Source organism: Oncorhynchus gorbuscha, unplaced genomic scaffold (genome assembly GCF_021184085.1).
Source record: "Oncorhynchus gorbuscha isolate QuinsamMale2020 ecotype Even-year unplaced genomic scaffold, OgorEven_v1.0 Un_scaffold_496, whole genome shotgun sequence".
Classification (NCBI taxonomy): domain Eukaryota; kingdom Metazoa; phylum Chordata; class Actinopteri; order Salmoniformes; family Salmonidae; genus Oncorhynchus; species Oncorhynchus gorbuscha.
The window spans coordinates 605,871-625,986 of NW_025745323.1; the positions used below are offsets into that span (position 1 = coordinate 605,871).

Genomic DNA, 20,116 nt, shown 5'->3' on the forward strand with positions numbered 1-20,116 from the left:
GAAACTCACTCCAGGTCAGACTCTCTCTCTCTCTCCAGGTCTCTAGTCACTAGAAACTCTCTCTCTCTGTCTCTCCCCCTCTCTCTACCAGGTGTCAATGACTTTTCTATGTTCTAAGGAACTACCAGGCCTCTCTCTCTCCCCGGAAACCACCCTCAGATTCTGTCAGCAGCCAAGTGGGAGATACTAGACAACGTGGTCAGCTCACTACCAGGTCAGACTAGTCACTAGACTCACTACCAGGTCAGACTAGTCACTAGAAACTCACTACCAGGTCAGACTAGTCACTAGAAACTCACTACCAGGTCAGACTAGTCACTAGAAACTCACTACCAGGTCAGACTAGTCACTAGACTCACTACCAGGTCAGACTACTCACTACCAGGTCAGACTAGTCACTAGAAACTCACTACCAGGTCAGACTAGTCACTAGAAACTCACTACCAGGTCAGACTAGTCACTAGAAACTCACTACCAGGTCAGACTAGTCACTAGAAACTCACTACCAGGTCAGACTAGTCACTAGAAACTCACTACCAGGTCAGACTAGTCACTAGAAACCCACTACCAGGTCAGACTAGTCACTAGAAACTCACTACCAGGTCAGACTAGTCACTAGAAACTCACTACCAGGTCAGACTAGTCACTAGAAACTCACTACCAGGTCAGACTAGTCACTAGAAACTCACTACCAGGTCAGACTAGTCACTAGAAACTCACTACCAGGTCAGACTAGTCACTAGAAACTCACTACCAGGTCAGACTAGTCACTAGAAACTCACTACCAGGTCAGACTAGTCACTAGAAACTCACTACCAGGTCAGACTAGTCACTAGAAACTCACTACCAGGTCAGACTAGTCACTAGAAACTCACTACCAGGTCAGACTAGTCACTAGAAACTCACTACCAGGTCAGACTAGCCACTAGAAACCCACTACCAGGTCAGACTAGTCACTAGAAACTCACTACCAGGTCAGACTAGCTCACTACCAGGTCAGAACTAGACCACTACCAGGTCAGACTAGCCACTAGAAACTCACTACCAGGTCAGACTAGTCACTAGAAACTCACTACCAGGTCAGACTAGTCACTAGAAACTCACTACCAGGTCAGACTAGTCACTAGAAACTCACTACCAGGTCAGACTAGTCACTAGAAACCCACTACCAGGTCAGACTAGTCACTAGAAACTCACTACCAGGTCAGACTAGTCACTAGAAACTCACTACCAGGTCAGACTAGTCACTAGAACTCACTACCAGGTCAGACTAGTCACTAGAACTCACTACCAGGTCAGACTAGTCACTAGAAACTCACTACCAGGTCAGACTAGTCACTAGAACTCACTACCAGGTCAGACTAGTCACTAGAAACTCACTACCAGGTCAGACTAGTCACTAGAAACTCACTACCAGGTCAGACTAGTCACTAGAAACTCACTACCAGGTCAGACTAGTCACTAGAAACTCACTACCAGGTCAGACTAGTCACTAGAAACTCACTACCAGGTCAGACTAGTCACTAGAACTCACTACCAGGTCAGACTAGTCACTAGAACTCACTACCAGGTCAGACTAGTCACTAGAACTCACTACCAGGTCAGACTAGTCACTAGAACTCACTACCAGGTCAGACTAGTCACTAGAAACTCACTACCAGGTCAGACTAGTCACTAGAAACTCACTACCAGGTCAGACTAGTCACTAGAACTCACTACCAGGTCAGACTAGTCACTAGAACTCACTACCAGGTCAGACTAGTCACTAGAAACTCACTACCAGGTCAGACTAGTCACTAGACTCACTACCAGGTCAGACTACTCACTACCAGGTCAGACTAGTCACTAGAAACTCACTACCAGGTCAGACTAGTCACTAGAACTCACTACCAGGTCAGACTAGTCACTAGAACTCACTACCAGGTCAGACTAGTCACTAGAAACTCACTACCAGGTCAGACTAGTCACTAGAACTCACTACCAGGTCAGACTAGTCACTAGAAACTCACTACCAGGTCAGACTACTCACTACCAGGTCAGACTAGTCACTAGACTCACTACCAGGTCAGACTAGTCACTAGAAACTCACTACCAGGTCAGACTAGTCACTAGACTCACTACCAGGTCAGACTAGTCACTAGAACTCACTACCAGGTCAGACTAGTCACTAGAAACTCATTACCAGGTCAGACTAGTCACTAGAAACTCACTACCAGGTCAGACTAGTCACTAGAAACTCACTACCAGGTCAGACTAGTCACTAGAAACTCACTACCAGGTCAGACTAGTCACTAGACTCACTACCAGGTCAGACTAGTCACTAGAAACTCACTACCAGGTCAGACTAGTCACTAGACTCACTACCAGGTCAGACTAGCCACTAGACTCACTACCAGGTCAGACTAGTCACTAGAAACTCACTACCAGGTCAGACTACTCACTACCAGGTCAGACTAGTCACTAGAAACTCACTACCAGGTCAGACTAGTCACTACCAGGTCAGACTAGTCACTAGACTCACTACCAGGTCAGACTAGTCACTAGACTCACTATCAGGTCAGACTAGTCACTAGAAACTCACTACCAGGTCAGACTAGTCACTAGAAACTCACTACCAGGTCAGACTAGTCACTAGAAACTCACTACCAGGTCAGACTAGTCACTAGACTCACTACCAGGTCAGACTAGTCACTAGAAACTCACTACCAGGTCAGACTAGTCACGAGACTCACTACCAGGTCAGACTAGTCACTACCAGGTCAGACTAGTCACTAGAAACTCACTACCAGGTCAGACTAGTCACTACCAGGTCAGACTAGTCACTACCAGGTCAGTCACTAGTCACTACCAGGTCAAACTAGTCACTAGAAACTCACTACCAGGTCAGACTAGTCACTCACCAGGTCAGACTAGTCACTACCAGGTCAGACTAGTCACTACCAGGTCAGACTAGTCACTAGAACTCACTACCAGGTCAGACTAGTCACTAGAACTCACTACCAGGTCAGACTAGTCACTAGACTCACTACCAGGTCAGACTAGTCACTAGAACTCACTACCAGGTCAGACTAGTCACTAGAAACTCACTACCAGGTCAGACTAGTCACTACCAGGTCAGACTAGTCACTAGAAACTCACTACCAGGTCAGACTAGTCACTAGACTCACTACCAGGTCAGACTAGTCACTAGACTCACTACCAGGTCAGACTAGTCACTAGAAACTCACTACCAGGTCAGACTAGTCACTAGAAACTCACTACCAGGTCAGACTAGTCACTAGACTCACTACCAGGTCAGACTAGTCACTAGAAACTCATTACCAGGTCAGACTAGTCACTAGACTCACTACCAGGTCAGACTAGCCACTAGAAACTCACTACCAGGTCAGACTAGTCACTAGACTCACTACCAGGTCAGGAAACTCACTCAGGACTAGTCACTAGAAACTCACTACCAGGTCAGACTAGTCACTAGAACTCACTACCAGGTCAGACTAGTCACTAGAACTCACTACCAGGTCAGACTAGTCACTAGAAACTCACTACCAGGTCAGACTAGTCACTAGACTCACTACCAGGTCAGACTAGTCACTAGACTCACTACCAGGTCAGACTAGTCACTAGAACTCACTACCAGGTCAGACTAGTCACTAGAAACTCACTACCAGGTCAGACTAGTCACTAGAAACTCACTACCAGGTCAGACTAGTCACTAGAAACTCACTACCAGGTCAGACTAGTCACTAGAACTCACTACCAGGTCAGACTAGTCACTAGAAACTCACTACCAGGTCAGACTAGTCACTAGAGACTCACTACCAGGTCAGACTAGTCACTACCAGGTCAAACTAGTCACTAGAAACTCACTACCAGGTCAGACTAGTCACTACCAGGTCAGACTAGTCACTACCAGGTCAGACTAGTCACTAGAACTCACTACCAGGTCAGACTAGTCACTAGAACTCACTACCAGGTCAGACTAGTCACCAGGTCAGACTAGTCACTACTCACTACCAGGTCAGACTAGTCACTAGACTCACTACCAGGTCAGACTAGTCACTAGAACTCACTACCAGGTCAGACTAGTCACTAGAACTCACTACCAGGTCAGACTAGTCACAGGTCAGAAACTCACTAGAAACTCACTACCAGGTCAGACTAGTCACTACCAGGTCAGACTAGTCACTAGAAACTCACTACCAGGTCAGACTAGCCACTAGACTCACTACCAGGTCAGACTAGTCACTAGACTCACTACCAGGTCAGACTAGTCACTAGAAACTCACTACCAGGTCAGACTAGTCACTAGAAACTCACTACCAGGTCAGACTAGTCACTAGACTCACTACCAGGTCAGACTAGTCACTAGAAACTCATTACCAGGTCAGACTAGTCACTAGAACCAAACTCACTACCAGGTCAGACTAGACCACTAGACAAACTCACTACCAGGTCAGACTAGTCACTAGACTCACTACCAGGTCAGACTAGTCACTAGAAACTCACTACCAGGTCAGACTAGTCACTAGAACTCACTACCAGGTCAGACTAGTCACTAGAACTCACTACCAGGTCAGACTAGTCACTAGAAACTCACTACCAGGTCAGACTAGTCACTAGAAACTCACTACCAGGTCAGACTAGTCACTAGAACTCACTACCAGGTCAGACTAGTCACTAGACTCACTATCAGGTCAGACTAGTCACTAGAAACTCACTACCAGGTCAGACTAGTCACTAGAAACTCGCTACCAGGTCAGACTAGTCACTAGAAACTCACTACCAGGTCAGACTAGTCACTAGAACTCACTACCAGGTCAGACTAGTCACTAGAAACTCGCTACCAGGTCAGACTAGTCACGAGACTCACTACCAGGTCAGACTAGTCACTACCAGGTCAAACTAGTCACTAGAAACTCACTACCAGGTCAGACTAGTCACTACCAGGTCAGACTAGTCACTACCAGGTCAGACTAGTCACTACCAGGTCAAACTAGTCACTAGAAACTCACTACCAGGTCAGACTAGTCACTACCAGGTCAGACTAGTCACTACCAGGTCAGACTAGTCACTACCAGGTCAGACTAGCCACTAGAACTCACTACCAGGTCAGACTAGTCACTAGACTCACTACCAGGTCAGACTAGTCACTAGACTCACTACCAGGTCAGACTAGTCACTAGACTCACTACCAGGTCAGACTAGTCACTAGACTCACTACCAGGTCAGACTAGTCACTAGACTCACTACCAGGTCAGACTAGTCACTACCAGGTCAGACTAGTCACTAGAAACTCACTACCAGGTCAGACTAGTCACTAGAAACTTCCCAGTAAAATCCATAGAGACTGACATGTACAATATGCCCCTGCATTCAGAATGCGTCAGGAGAGAAGTTTTATGTTGTTTTTGGGGGGAAATGTTCTTTCATGCTAACTTCAATACTCTGTGTATATCTAGCTCCTTCTTTCCTATAAATGTTTAGCGTGAACGCTATTAGTGTACTTCCTGTGTTCCTGAGCTGCCTCCCCACCAGACCCTTCCCTAGGAGATGAGGTGATTATCTCCTCGCTCGGCAGACATCTTGTTTTCTCTCTGCAACATCCTGTTGCTTCGTTCAGGCAGGGGATTGTCTGTTCCCCCTGTCCTACTGCTTCCACACACACACACACACACACACACACACACACACACACACACACACACACACACACACACACACACACACACACACACACACACACACACACACACACACACACACACACACACACACACACACACACACCACACACACACATGGTTACACACACACACACACACACACACACTCCCACACCATCTGCACACTTCAGGCTTATCATTACTGTCCTGTCTGTAGACTAGAGTCTGTCTCCACAAACCATTACTGTCCTGTCTGTAGACTAGAGTCTGTCTCCACAAACCATTACTGCTCACCTGTAGCCCAGACTACACTGTCTCCACAAACCATTACTGTCCTGTCTGTAGACTAGTTCTGTCTCCACAAACCATTACACTCCTGTCTGTAGACTAGAGTCTGTCTCCACAAACCATTACTGTCCTGTCTGTAGACTAGAGTCTGTCTCCACAAACCATTACAGTCCTGTCTGTAGACTAGAGTCTGTCTCCACAAACCATTACAGTCCTGTCTGTAGTGCCCTAGAGTCTGTCTCCACTGGAACCAGAGACAGTCCAGAGCTGGTGTAGTCCCTCTCTGTGAAATGAACAGAGACAGGACAGAGCTGGTACTAGTCCCCTGGGTCACCAGACAGGACAGAGCTGGTACTAGTTTCCTGGGTCAGAGACAGGACAGAGCTAGTACTAGTTCCCTGTAACAGACAGGACAGAGCTGGTACTAGTCCCCTGGAACAGAGACAGGACAGAGCTGGTACTAGTTCCCCTGGGTGAAGAGACAGGACAGAGCTGGTACTAGTTCCCTGGGTCAGAGACAGGACAGAGCTGGTACTAGTCCCCTGGAACAGACAGGACAAAGCTGGTACTAGTCCCCTGGAACAGACAGGACAGAGCTGGTACTAGTCCCCTGGAACAGACAGGACAGAGCTGGTACTAGTCCCCTGGAACAGACAGGACAGAGCTGGTACTAGTCCCCTGGAACAGACAGGACAAAGCTGGTACTAGTCCCCTGGAACAGTCAGCTGGTACTAGACCCAGAGCTGGTACCTGGGGAACAGACAGGACAGAGCTGGTACTAGTCCCCTGGAACAGACAGGACAGAGCTGGTACTAGTCCCCTGGAACAGACAGGACAAAGCTGGTACTAGTCCCCTGGGAACAGACAGGACAGAGCTGGTACTAGTCCCCTGGAACAGACAGGACAGAGCTGGTACTAGTTCCCTGAACAGACAGGACAGAGCTGGTACTAGTCCCCTGGAACAGACAGGACAGAGCTGGTACTAGTCCCCTGGTTACTATTCCCTGGGTCAGAGACAGGACAAGGCTGGTACTAGTCCAGACAGGACAGAGCTGGTACTAGTCCCCTGGAACAGACAGGACAGAGCTGGTACTAGTCCCCTGGAACAGACAGGACAAAGCTGGTACTAGTCCCCTGGAACAGACAGGACAGAGCTGGTACTAGTCCCCTGGAACAGAGACAGGACAGAGCTGGTACTAGTTCCCTGGGTTAGAGACAGGACAGAGCTGGTACTAGTTCCCTGGGTTAGAGACTAGACAGACTGGTACTAGTCCCCTGTCTGAGATAGAGCTGGTACTAGTCCCTGGAAAGAGACAGGACAGAGCTGGTACTAGTCCCCTGGGTCAGAGACAGGACAGAGCTGGTACTAGTTCCCTGGGTTAGAGACAGGACAGAGCTGGTACTAGTCCCCTGGAACAGAGACAGGACAGAGCTGGTACTAGTCCCCTGGGTCAGAGACAGGACAGAGCTGGTACTAGTCCCCTGGGTCAGAGACAGGACAGAGCTGGTACTAGTCCCCTGGGTCAGAGACAGGACAGAGCTGGTACTAGTCCCCTGGGTCAGAGACAAGACAGAGCTGGTACTAGTCCCCTGGGTCAGAGACAAGACAGAGCTGGTACTAGTCCCCTGGGTCAGAGACAGGACAGAGCTGGTACTAGTCCCCTGGAACAGACAGGACAGAGCTGGTACTAGTCCCCTGGAACAGACAGGACAGAGCTGGTACTAGTCCCCTGGGTAAGAGACAGGACAGAGCTGGTACTAGTCCCCTGGGTCAGAGACAGGACAGAGCTGGTACTAGTCCCCTGGAACAGACAGGACAGAGCTGGTACTAGTCCCTGGGTCACAGACAGGACAGAGCTGGTACTAGTCCCCTGGTCAGAGACAGGACAGAGCTGGTACTAGTCCCCTGGAACAGACAGGACAGAGCTGGTACTAGTCCCCTGGGTCAGAGACAGGACAGAGCTGGTACTAGTCCCCTGGAACAGACAGGACAGAGCTGGTACTAGTCCCCTGGGTCAGAGACAGGACAGAGCTGGTACTAGTCCCCTGGAACAGAGACAGGACAGAGCTGGTACTAGTCCCCTGGGTCAGAGACAGGACAGAGCTGGTACTAGTCCCCTGGAACAGACAGGACAGAGCTGGTACTAGTCCCCTGGGTCAGAGACAGGACAGAGCTGGTACTAGTCCCCTCAGAGACAGGACAGAGCTGGTACTAGTCCCTGGAACAGACAGGACAGAGCTGGTACTAGTCCCTGGGTCAGAGACAGGACAGAGCTGGTACTAGTCCCCTGGGAACAGACAGGACAGAGCTGGTACTAGTCCCCTGGAACAGACAGGACAGAGCTGGTACTAGTCCCCTGGAACAGACAGGACAGAGCTGGTACTAGTCCCCTGGAACAGACAGGACAGAGCTGGTACTAGTCCCCTGGGTCAGAGACAGGACAGAGCTGGTACTAGTCCCCTGGAACAGACAGGACAGAGCTGGTACTAGTCCACTGGGTCAGAGACAGGACAGAGCTGGTACTAGTGCCCTGGGTCAGAGACAGGACAGAGCTGGTACTAGTCCCCTGGAACAGAGACAGGACAGAGCTGGTACTAGTCCTCTGGGTTAAGGGGACAGTCAGTCCCCTGGAACAGAGACAGGACAGAGCTGGTACTAGTCCCCTGGAACAGACAGGACAGAGCTGGTACTAGTCCTCTGGGTTAAGGGGACAGTCAGTCCCCTGGAACAGAGACAGGACAGAGCTGGTACTAGTCCTCTGGGTTAAGGGGACAGTCAGTCCCCTGGAACAGAGACAGGACAGAGCTGGTACTAGTCCTCTAGGTTAAGGGGACAGTCAGTCCCAGCATGTCCTTGATGTAAATGCGCAGGCTTACATTGTGTGTCTTTTTAAAGCACCACGGTCATAAACTATAGACCCCTTCTGAAATGTTCAGCATGTCACCATGTTCCTGATGCCTGTATGTTGTCAGCTGGTCTCTGTACTACAGAACAGGGTTGAGGTGGTTGTCAGCTGGTCTCTGTACTACAGAACAGGGTTGAGGTGGGTAAGCTGGTCTCTGTACTACAGAACAGGGTTGAGGTGGTTGTCAGCTGGTCTCTGTACTACAGAACAGGGTTGAGGTGGTTGTCAGCTGGTCTCTGTACTACAGAACAGGGTTGAGGTGGTTGTCAGCTGGTCTCTGTACTACAGAACAGGGTTGAGGTGGTTGTCAGCTGGTCTCTGTACTACAGAACAGGGTTGAGGTGGTTGTCAGCTGGTCTCTGTACTACAGAACAGGGTTGAGAGGTGGTTGTCAGCTGGTCTCTGTACTACAGAACAGGGTTGAGAGGTGGTTGTCAGCTGGTCTCTGTACTACAGAACAGGGTTGAGGTGGTTGTCAGCTGGTCTCTGTACTACAGAACAGGGTTGAGGTGGTTGTCAGCTGGTCTCTGTACTACAGAACAGGGTTGAGGTGGTTGTCAGCTGGTCTACAGAACTGTACTACAGAACAGGGTTGAGGTGGTTGTCAGCTGGTCTCTGTACTACAGAACAGGGTTGAGGTGGTTGTCAGCTGGTCTCTGTACTACAGAACAGGGTTGAGGTGGTTGTCAGCTGGTCTCTGTACTACAGAACAGGGTTGAGGTGGTTGTCAGCTGGTCTCTGTACTACAGAACAGGGTTGAGAGGTGGTTGTCAGCTGGTCTCTGTACTACAGAACAGGGTTGAGAGGTGGTTGTCAGCTGGTCTCTGTACTACAGAACAGGGTTGAGGTGGTTGTCAGCTGGTCTCTGTACTACAGAACAGGGTTGAGAGGTGGTTGTCAGCTGGTCTCTGTACTACAGAACAGGGTTGAGGTGGTTGTCAGCTGGTCTCTGTACTACAGAACAGGGTTGAGGTGGTTGTCAGCTGGTCTCTGTACTACAGAACAGGGTTGAGGTGGTTGTCAGCTGGTCTCTGTACTACAGAACAGGGTTGAGGTGGTTGTCAGCTGGTCTCTGTACTACAGAACAGGGTTGAGGTGGTTGTCAGCTGGTCTCTGTACTACAGAACAGGGTTGAGGTGGTTGTCAGCTGGTCTCTGTACTACAGAACAGGGTTGAGGTGGTTGTCAGCTGGTCTCTGTACTACAGAACAGGGTTGAGAGGTGGTTGTCAGCTGGTCTCTGTACTACAGAACAGGGTTGAGGTGGTTGTCAGCTGGTCTCTGTACTACAGAACAGGGTTGAGGTGGTTGTCAGCTGGTCTCTGTACTACAGAACAGGGTTGAGGTGGTGTCAGCTGGTCTCTGTACTACAGAACAGGGTTGAGGTGGTTGTCAGCTGGTCTCTGTACTACAGAACAGGGTTGAGGTGGTTGTCAGCTGGTCTCTGTACTACAGAACAGGGTTGAGAGGTGGTTGTCAGCTGGTCTCTGTACTACAGAACAGGGTTGAGGTGGTTGTCAGCTGGTCTCTGTACTACAGAACAGGGTTGAGGTGGTTGTCAGCTGGTCTCTGTACTACAGAACAGGGTTGAGAGGTGGTTGTCAGCTGGTCTCTGTACTACAGAACAGGGTTGAGGTGGTTGTCAGCTGGTCTCTGTACTACAGAACAGGGTTGAGGTGGTTGTCAGCTGGTCTCTGTACTACAGAACAGGGTTGAGAGGTGGTTGTCAGCTGGTCTCTGTACTACAGAACAGGGTTGAGGTGGTTGTCAGCTGGTCTCTGTACTACAGAACAGGGTTGAGGTGGTTGTCAGCTGGTCTCTGTACTACAGAACAGGGTTGAGAGGTGGTTGTCAGCTGGTCTCTGTACTACAGAACAGGGTTGAGAGGTGGTTGTCAGCTGGTCTCTGTACTACAGAACAGGGTTGAGGTGGTTGTCAGCTGGTCTCTGTACTACAGAACAGGGTTGAGGTGGTTGTCAGCTGGTCTCTGTACTACAGAACAGGGTTGAGAGGTGGTTGTCAGCTGGTCTCTGTACTACAGAACAGGGTTGAGGTGGTTGTCAGCTGGTCTCTGTACTACAGAACAGGGTTGAGGTGGTTGTCAGCTGGTCTCTGTACTACAGAACAGGGTTGAGAGGTGGTTGTCAGCTGGTCTCTGTACTACAGAACAGGGTTGAGGTGGTTGTCAGCTGGTCTCTGTACTACAGAACAGGGTTGAGGTGGTTGTCAGCTGGTCTCTGTACTACAGATCAGGGTTGAGAGGTGGTTGTCAGCTGGTCTCTGTACTCCACAGAACAGGGTTGAGAGGTGGTTGTCAGCTGGTCTCTGTACTACAGAACAGGGTTGAGGTGGTTGTCAGCTGGTCTCTGTACACAGATCAGGGTTGAGAGGTGGTTGTCAGCTGGTCTCTGTACTACAGAACAGGGTTGAGAGGTGGTTGTCAGCTGGTCTCTGTACTACAGAACAGGGTTGAGGTGGTTGTCAGCTGGTCTCTGTACTACAGAACAGGGTTGAGGTGGTTGTCAGCTGGTCTCTGTACTACAGATCAGGGTTGAGAGGTGGTTGTCAGCTGGTCTCTGTACTACAGAACAGGGTTGAGAGGTGGTTGTCAGCTGGTCTCTGTACTACAGAACAGGGTTGAGGTGGTGTCAGCTGGTCTCTGTACTACAGATCAGGGTTGAGAGGTGGTTGTCAGCTGGTCTCTGTACTACAGAACAGGGTTGAGAGGTGGTTGTCAGCTGGTCTCGTACTACAGAACAGGGTTGAGGTGGTTGTCAGCTGGTCTCTGTACTACAGATCAGGGTTGAGAGGTGGTTGTCAGCTGGTCTCTATACTACAGAACAGGGTGTGGGGGAGCTATAAATTCTTCCACTATGTCAACTAGAGTTATTCCACCATGTCAACTAGTTATTCCACCATGTCCACTAGAGTTATTCCACCATGTCAACTCGTTATTCCACCATGTCAACTAGTTATTCCACCATGTCCACTAGAGTTATTCCACCATGTCAACTAGTTATTCCACCATGTCAACTAGTTATTCCACCATGTCAACTAGTTATTCCACCATGTCAACGAGAGTTATTCCACCATGTCCACTAGAGTTATTCCTCCATGTCAACTAGAGTTATTCCTCCAAGTCCACTAGTTATTCCTCCATGTCAACTAGAGTTATTCCACCATGTCAACTAGAGTTATTCCACCATGCCAACTAGAGTTATTCCATTATGTCAACTAGAGTTATTCCATTATGTCAACTAGAGTTATTCCACCATGTCCACCATGTCAACTAGAGTTATTCCACCATGTCAACTAGAGTTATTCCACCATGTCAACTAGAGTTATTCCACCATGTCAACTAGAGTTATTCCACCATGTCCACCATGTCAACTAGAGTTATTCCACCATGTCAACTAGAGTTATTCCACCCATGTCAACTAGAGTTATTCCACCATGTCAACTAGAGTTATTCCACCATGTCAACTAGAGTTATTCCACCATGTCAACTAGAGTTATTCCACCATGTCAACTAAAGTTATTCCACCATGTCATAGAGTTATTCCACCATGTCAACTAGAGTTATTCCACCATGTCAACTAGAGTTATTCCACCATGTCAACTAGAGTTATTCCACCATGTCAACTAGAGTTATTCCACCATGTCAACTAGAGTTATTCCACCATGTCAACTAGAGTTATTCCACCATGTCAACTAGAGTTATTCCACCATGTCAACTAGAGTTATTCCACCATGTCAACTAGAGTTATTCCACCATGTCAACTCGAGTTATTCCACCATGTCAACTCGAGTTAGTCCACCATGTCAACTAGAGTTATTCCACCATGTCAACTAGTTATTCCACCATGTCAACTAGAGTTATTCCACCATGTCAACTCGAGTTATTCCACCATGTCAACTCGAGTTATTCCACCATGTCAACTCGAGTTATTCCACCATGTCAACTCGAGTTAGTCCACCATGTCAACTCGAGTTAGTCCACCATGTCAACTCGAGTTAGTCCACCATGTCAACTAGAGTTATTCCACCATGTCAACTAGTTATTCCACCATGTCAACTCGAGTTATTCCACCATGTCAACTCGAGTTATTCCACCATGTCAACTCGAGTTATTCCACCATGTCCACTAGAGTTATTCCGCCATGTCAACTAGAGTTATTCCACCATGTCAACTAGAGTTATTCCGCCGTGTCAACTAGAGTTATTCCACCATGTCAACTAGAGTTATTCCACCATGTCAACTAGAGTTATTCCACCATGTCAACTAGTTATTCCACCATGTCAACTAGAGTTATTCCACCATGTCAACTAGAGTTATTCCACCATGTCAACTAGAGTTATTCCTCCATGTCAACTAGAGTTATTCCACCATGTCAACTAGTTATTCCACCATGTCAACTAGAGTTGTTCCACCATGTCAACTAAAGTTATTCCACCATGTCAACTAGAGTTATTCCACCATGTCAACGTGAGTTATTCCACCATACTTATACAACACTTACTATAATATTTATCTACACACAGTCACATCATGTTCAACTAGCGTGTCTGTGAAATGATTAGCCATGTATTGTTGCCTCTGAGACCAACTACAGTGTGTGTGTGTGTGTGTGTGTGTGTGTGTGTGTGTGTGTGTGTGTGTGTGTGTGTGTGTGTGTGTGTGTGTGTGTGTGTGTGTGTGTGTGTGTGTGTGTGTGTGTGTGTGTGTGTGTGTGTGTGTGTGTGTGTGTGTGTGTGTGCGTGTGTCTCTCAATAGCTGTTCTAAATGCTGTCTTTTTAACACTTGTCCTGTGTCTTGGTTGGATAACAGGGACATGATGTGGACAGGAAGGGGGGCAGGTCAGGGAGAGGGTAGAGAGGACGACAGCTGCAGATTACAGGATACCACTGGTCTGTAGCCCAAACCACACGTGTTCAGTCAGTCCCTCCCTGTTTCAGTCCGTTTGGGGCACGATGAACAAGACCCAACTCTCTGCAGACGGCCGGGGGTACCTCAGTCATTTATCACCCCCCTAGTGTCCCAACTCAGAGAGTGATAATATCTGACTGCAAATATGTCTCAAATAGCTGCCTATTCTCATATAGAGCCGATGGGCTTTGGTCACAGCTAGGGCACTAGATAGGGAATAGGGGGCCGTTTAGGAGGAGGAGAGCTGTGTTTTGCTCCCAGTGTTGTGTTCCACTAAGAGGCCTTGCTTCACCACCTCTCTGTACTGTAGAGGTTCTGGTTCCGGAACAGATGTCTTCACCACCTCTCTGTACTGTAGAGGTTCTGGTTCCGGAACAGATGTCTTCACCACCTCTCTGTACTGTAGAGGTTCTGGTTCCGGAACAGATGTCTTCACCACCTCTCTGTACTGTAGAGGTTCTGGTTCCACAACAGATGTGTTTGTGTCAACACTAATGAGGTTATTTCAGGTCGGGCCAAACAGGAGAAGAAACAGAACAGTCCATAACTGAGTGGACAGAGAGCTAGCAACCTTGACAGCATTAGATGGGCCAATTCTACCACTAATAAAACCTGAACATGTGACCTTATTGTGTCTCTGTCCTTCTCCTCTCTGGATAACAATGACTGTCTGGAACACATGGAGCAACTGTTACTGCCAGTGACCTGCCTGGAATGGGCACCAGGACTACTTGAACAAAGGACAGGCCTGACAGGGAGAGTAGCTACTTGAATGGACACCAGGACTACTTGAACAAAGGACAGGCCTAACAGGGAGAGTAGCTACTTGAATGGACACCAGGACTACTTGAACAAAGGACAGGCCTAACAGGGAGAGTAGCTACTTGAATGGGCACCAGGACTACTTGAACAAAGGACAGGCCTGACAGGGAGAGTAGCCTTGAATGGGCACCAGGACTACTTGAACAAAGGACAGGCCTGACAGGGAGAGTAGCTACTTGAATGGGCACCAGGACTACTTGAACAAAGGACAGGCCTAACAGGGAGAGTAGCTACTTGAATGGACACCAGGACTACTTGAACAAAGGACAGGCCTGACAGGGAGAGTAGCTACTTGAATGGGCACCAGGACTACTTGAACAAAGGACAGGCCTGACAGGGAGAGTAGCTACTTGAATGGGCACCAGGACTACTTGAACAAAGGACAGGCCTGACAGGGAGAGTAGCTACTTGAATGGGCACCAGGACTACTTGAACAAAGGACAGGCCTAACAGGGAGAGTAGCTACTTGAATGGACACCAGGACTACTTGAACAAAGGACAGGCCTGACAGGGAGAGTAGCTACTTGAATGGACACCAGGACTACTTGAACAAAGGACAGGCCTGACAGGGAGAGTAGCTACTTGAATGGGCACCAGGACTACTTTAACAAAGGACAGGCCTGACAGGGAGAGTACCTACTTGAATGGGCACCAGGACTACTTGAACAAAGGACAGGCCCTGACAGGGAGAGTAGCTACTTGAATGGACACCAGGACTACTTGAACAGGGGACAGGCCTGACAGGGAGAGTAGCTACTGGAATAGACACCAGGACTACTTGAACAAAGGACAGGCCCTGACAGGGAGTGTAGCTACTGGAATAGACACCAGGACTACTTGAACAAAGGACAGGCCCTGACAGGGAGTGTAGCTACTGGAATAGACACCAGGACTACTTGAACAAAGGACAGGCCCTGACAGGGAGTGTAGCTACAATGACATGATTCCAACTACCAGAGTAGCTGCGTTAAGTGGCAGAATTCTTCGTTAAGACTACTGATTGATAGACTACATTCTCTCAGAATTGTATTGGGAAAGACACCAATTTCCCCCCTCCCCAGTGAAAGTTAGTTTTGCAGATTCGGTCAAATCTATGTTCAAATCTATGTTCTTGTTCTTTGGATGAATAGAGGTAAATAGTTGAGTAAATCAGAAAGTGATATTGTGAATTTATGATACAGTCTACACATTGTGTGACCAGATACAACACCTAACACTGTCTGAACCTGACAATGAACAGTTAACCTGATTAAATAGTATCAGCACTCAGAGAACGGTGGAGGTCGACACGCAACCATTGATTATACCTGTCCTGAGCACAGAGACAGGTGAGGAACATGTCTGTTCCTCACAGAGACAGAGACAGGTGAGGAATATGTCTGTTCCTCACAGAGACAGAGACAGGTGAGGAATATGTCTGTTCCTCACAGAGACAGAGACAGGTGAGGAATATGTCTGTTCCTCACAGAGACCGAGACAGGTGAGGAATATGTCTGTTCCTCACAGAGACCGAGACAGGTGAGGAATATGTCTGTTCCTCACAGAGACAGAGACAGGTGAGGAATATGTCTGTTCCTCACAGAGACAGAGACAGGTGAGGAATATGTCTGTTCCTCACAGAGACAGAGACAGGTGAGGAACATGTCTGTTCCTCACAGAGACAGAGACAGGTGAGGAATATGTCTGTTCCTCACAGAGACAGAGACAGGTGAGGAATATGTCTGTTCCTCACAGAGACAGAGACTGGTGAGGAATATATCCGTGGTTTATTTACAACTTAACAACATTGTCCCTGGGGCTATTTCAGGAAGGACCAATATAAATCTTCCTCATTTTGATTTGAACTTCCTGGTCAGGTTTTTATTTTCCTTAAATCATAGTTGAAGATAAACACAAGGGCCCAATAAAATCCTCTGTCAGGAGAAATCTGCTGAGCTGCTGAGCTCGTCCTTCTGGCCTAGTCTATATTTATAGCTATTTGAAGGAAGGACTAAATAAAGGACTGGAAACTCCTCCTTCATTTAACTGGAGTCCAAATCCTCCATTACTTCAGGACACACTTTTATAGAGCCTGCTGGACCAACTATCCACCAGTATTAAAACATTACAATATCATTTCATGTTTACAGTTGGGTCATGTTTACACATCCCTCCCCCCAACATATGAACCTTATAGTCTCGATTGTCAAAATAAAGACATATCTGTCTGAGATCACGTGCAAACATCAGGCAGGCTATAAATCAGTCGGCTAACGTAGCTACACTGTACACAGTAAGAGTTGTTTCAACCTCCACAAGACACATAGCCTCTGCTTACCTGAGTATCTCTGTCAACGTGATTATCGTAAAACGGTATATTTTTTCTACAGCATGCAAACTCATATTAAATCTCAATCTTCAATTTCCCTGAATCCATGTGCGCCCCCCCAGACACACACAACACACTGGCAATGGCTTCGAGACAAGACTCTTATCGTGTGGCCTCACATTTTATACCAGTCTGACAACATGCTAAACATGGTAACTAACTGTCAACTCAACAACGCTGTAGTTATGCAACAACAACAGCAACAACAACAACAGCAATAACAAATCCTAAATATGGTGCATTGGGATTTTGCAAGTTGCAACTGTATCACTGAGAAGTCTAACTGACGTTAAAGCTCCAAGCTTGAAATCTAGCCTCTGCCAGCCTGCTACGATCATCGTAAAAGTTACAGCACCGTAAAGAACGAATACCGTGTAGCCCTTCCACGGTCATAAACAAAACTATAAGCACACGTGACATAGGTCTACTACCGTACGCGTTATCTAGGATCACACGATATATAGCTTGATATCTATGTATTGTCTGCTGTACCCTACACGTGCTAATGCCTTATAATGTACACCTCGCGTGACAGTGTGGCAGGACAACTTGTTACGTGGTTGCATTCCGTTCAGCTGAATCTAAACCAAACCGCGGCGCTACGTTGTAACAACCATGTAACCACACAACCCTCCCCTGTTCGCAACAAAATATGTTTTTATTAGACACCATTTCCGGTCTCTATAGCCTATAGATAAGCGATGCACGATGTAAATGAAACTACTGTAATCCATTGCAATAGGCAGCAGGTCCACACTATTATTAGTATTATTAGTATAAGAAGAAGCCGATGTTTAGTCCACAGTAAACCCACAAGCAAGCATGGCTCCGTAGGTTACGTACCGTGAGCGACTTGATATTCCTGAGGGGTGGTAGTGTGACGGGCGATGGCGGGTCTGTCGCTGCTACGGCCCGGGGACCCCCGACTCCGATTCCGGGGGAAGACTGTAGCTGGCAGATCTCACCCCCTTTGCCTGCAGATCGTACAAAATGACACAGGAAATGAGGTTAATCTGAATGGGCCTATTTACCCACATAGGCCACCTCAGAGTTGTCAGGCTGTAAAGTAGGCTATGGACTCTTGTCTTAATCCCTTTTAAGGATAGTAATTTAAGCAGGCATTTAAGGGGGTCATTGTAGGTGGAAATCCTTCTTGCGACAATGGCTTCGGCAAAAACAGGTAGGTTAATTCCGCATTATGTGTGCTTGGACAGATGATGACCGCCAGAGTGTAGGCTGTCCTGGTTGTAAGATCCTTTTGCGCCCCATAGTCGTGTAGCATATAGAGATCGGGGGAAAACAACACAGAAACCAGTGGGCATATGATTCCGTCCTGCTTGCAGAAATAAACCTGTGTTCTCTCTTGACACACATATACTGTCATATGGGATAAATAACACACCGGCATTTGACTTTGGTTTTGCAAACAGCCCACTTCAGGCTTTTAGAGAAAGAAAGAAAAAAAAAATCTCCGAATGTATCGCCATTAACTACTCAAAACATAGAGCAGGGATACACTATTTTAGCAAAGGCTCCCCCCCTCTTCAACAGACCAGGGAAAACCCGAAGCAAGACTCGGCGTAAACGTGTAATAAACTTGTTACAAAGAACCCGACAAAAAAGGCATAAAATCCATCAACAATATTCCTCCGGCGATCAAAGTGAGTTTAACCGTATTGTTTAGCCCGTTCGGCTCCATGTTGTTGTTCCTTACCAGTTGGATAGACGGCAGCGCACGGCTTCTTGGATAACATGGCCGCTGGAGAGTCACGCACAGAAAAACCCACTTTCAGAATCTCCCCTCCTCCCACTCGGCTGTGTGATCACCGATGTCGCTACTCCAATCAGCTACATCCAGTCTTGCATTCGCAACGTGCAACTCTGCAAAACTGGGAAGTCTTCCATCAACACCAGCTGAAATGTTGCTTCTGCCGCCACCATCGCTTGGAAATACAACCCCAAAAACACGAACCTATAGATACAAAAACATATATATATATCCCACGCTAGGCTGCTGTAGATCAATACAACAACAAACTAACTCCGTGTTTTTTCCTTCTTCTTCAACACAAGCAACAGAAGCGGCATCAGTCTCTCTCACCTACACTGCAAATACATAAGTCGGTCAACAAGTTTGGGTGTTGCCTTCTTCCTTATCTATCGTCCTTGCACTCATCCACCTCTCTCTCTCTCTCTCTCTCTCACACTCACACACTAATGAGCGTGAGATGTGGTTGGTTCGGTTGCTAAGCTGGCGACGCACAACCAGCCTATGTTCCAGCAGGAGCCGACAGACAGCCTACATTTAGGGAAGTCCTCTTGGTCACTTGGTGATCACGAACCCAAACCCAACCGACCCATTAATTAATATAACGTGATAGGAATATCTATACGGACTTTTCTGACTTGCAACGATCCAAAAAACTAAAACAGAACTTTTACCTTAACCCTAAACCTTAACCAAACACCTGACCACCCCCCCCCTAACCACATTCTTATAATATTCTGAAATTAAATATCGGTTTGCACGTCAGAATAGTCTGTATAGCCCTAGACACATATGATACTCTACTGCACTGTGGTGCCCCACTTTGGTGCCCCCCTGAACCACTATGTGTCTAACGAGCCCATCATGAGGCCTCCAGGAAACACACTATGGGACGTCAACATGCATTCTCTTCAGACAATAGCAACTGAAATCCCTGTTGTACATTACTTGAACAATGAGCTTTTAGCACGCAGACTCTCTCATTAGTGTCTGAGTTGCAGGTATTTCAGACTGCAAAGGGGTACAACTGTGTTTCCTCTGTTACAGATTCACAACATTGGATCGACACATTAACCTTCATCAACTGTACTAAACCGTTGTGTTATTCGTTCTCACAGGACTACAACTATCCCTTCTATTGGTTGGTTCTGATACTGACCTGTCTTCCATTTGTTGGTTCTGATACTGACCTGTCTTCCATTGGTTGGTTCTGATACTAACCTGTCTTCTATTGGTTGGTTCTGATACTGACCTGTCTTCCATTGGTTGGTACTGATACTAACCTGTCTTCTATTGGTTGGTTCTGATACTGACCTGTCTTCCATTGGTTGGTTCTGATACTAACCTGTCTTCTATTGGTTGGTTCTGATACTAAC

General features: G+C 47.6%; 1 protein-coding gene across 2 annotated transcripts in view; it reads right to left on the reverse strand.

Annotated features, from left to right (window-relative positions):
- Positions 1–18,944, reverse strand: part of dyrk2 (dual-specificity tyrosine-(Y)-phosphorylation regulated kinase 2) — a 25,896-nt gene extending 6,952 nt beyond the window's left edge. The window contains exons 1-2 of one of the 2 annotated variants that reach the window (XM_046333655.1): positions 18,687–18,944; positions 17,816–17,946 (exon numbers count right to left, since the gene is read on the reverse strand). In XM_046333655.1, coding sequence (XP_046189611.1) covers positions 17,816–17,946; positions 18,687–18,726 — 171 coding nt within the window. In that variant the 5' untranslated portion in view covers positions 18,727–18,944. The other variant, XM_046333656.1, reaches the window with a different exon arrangement.
- Between the last annotated feature and the right edge of the window lie 1,172 nt (positions 18,945–20,116).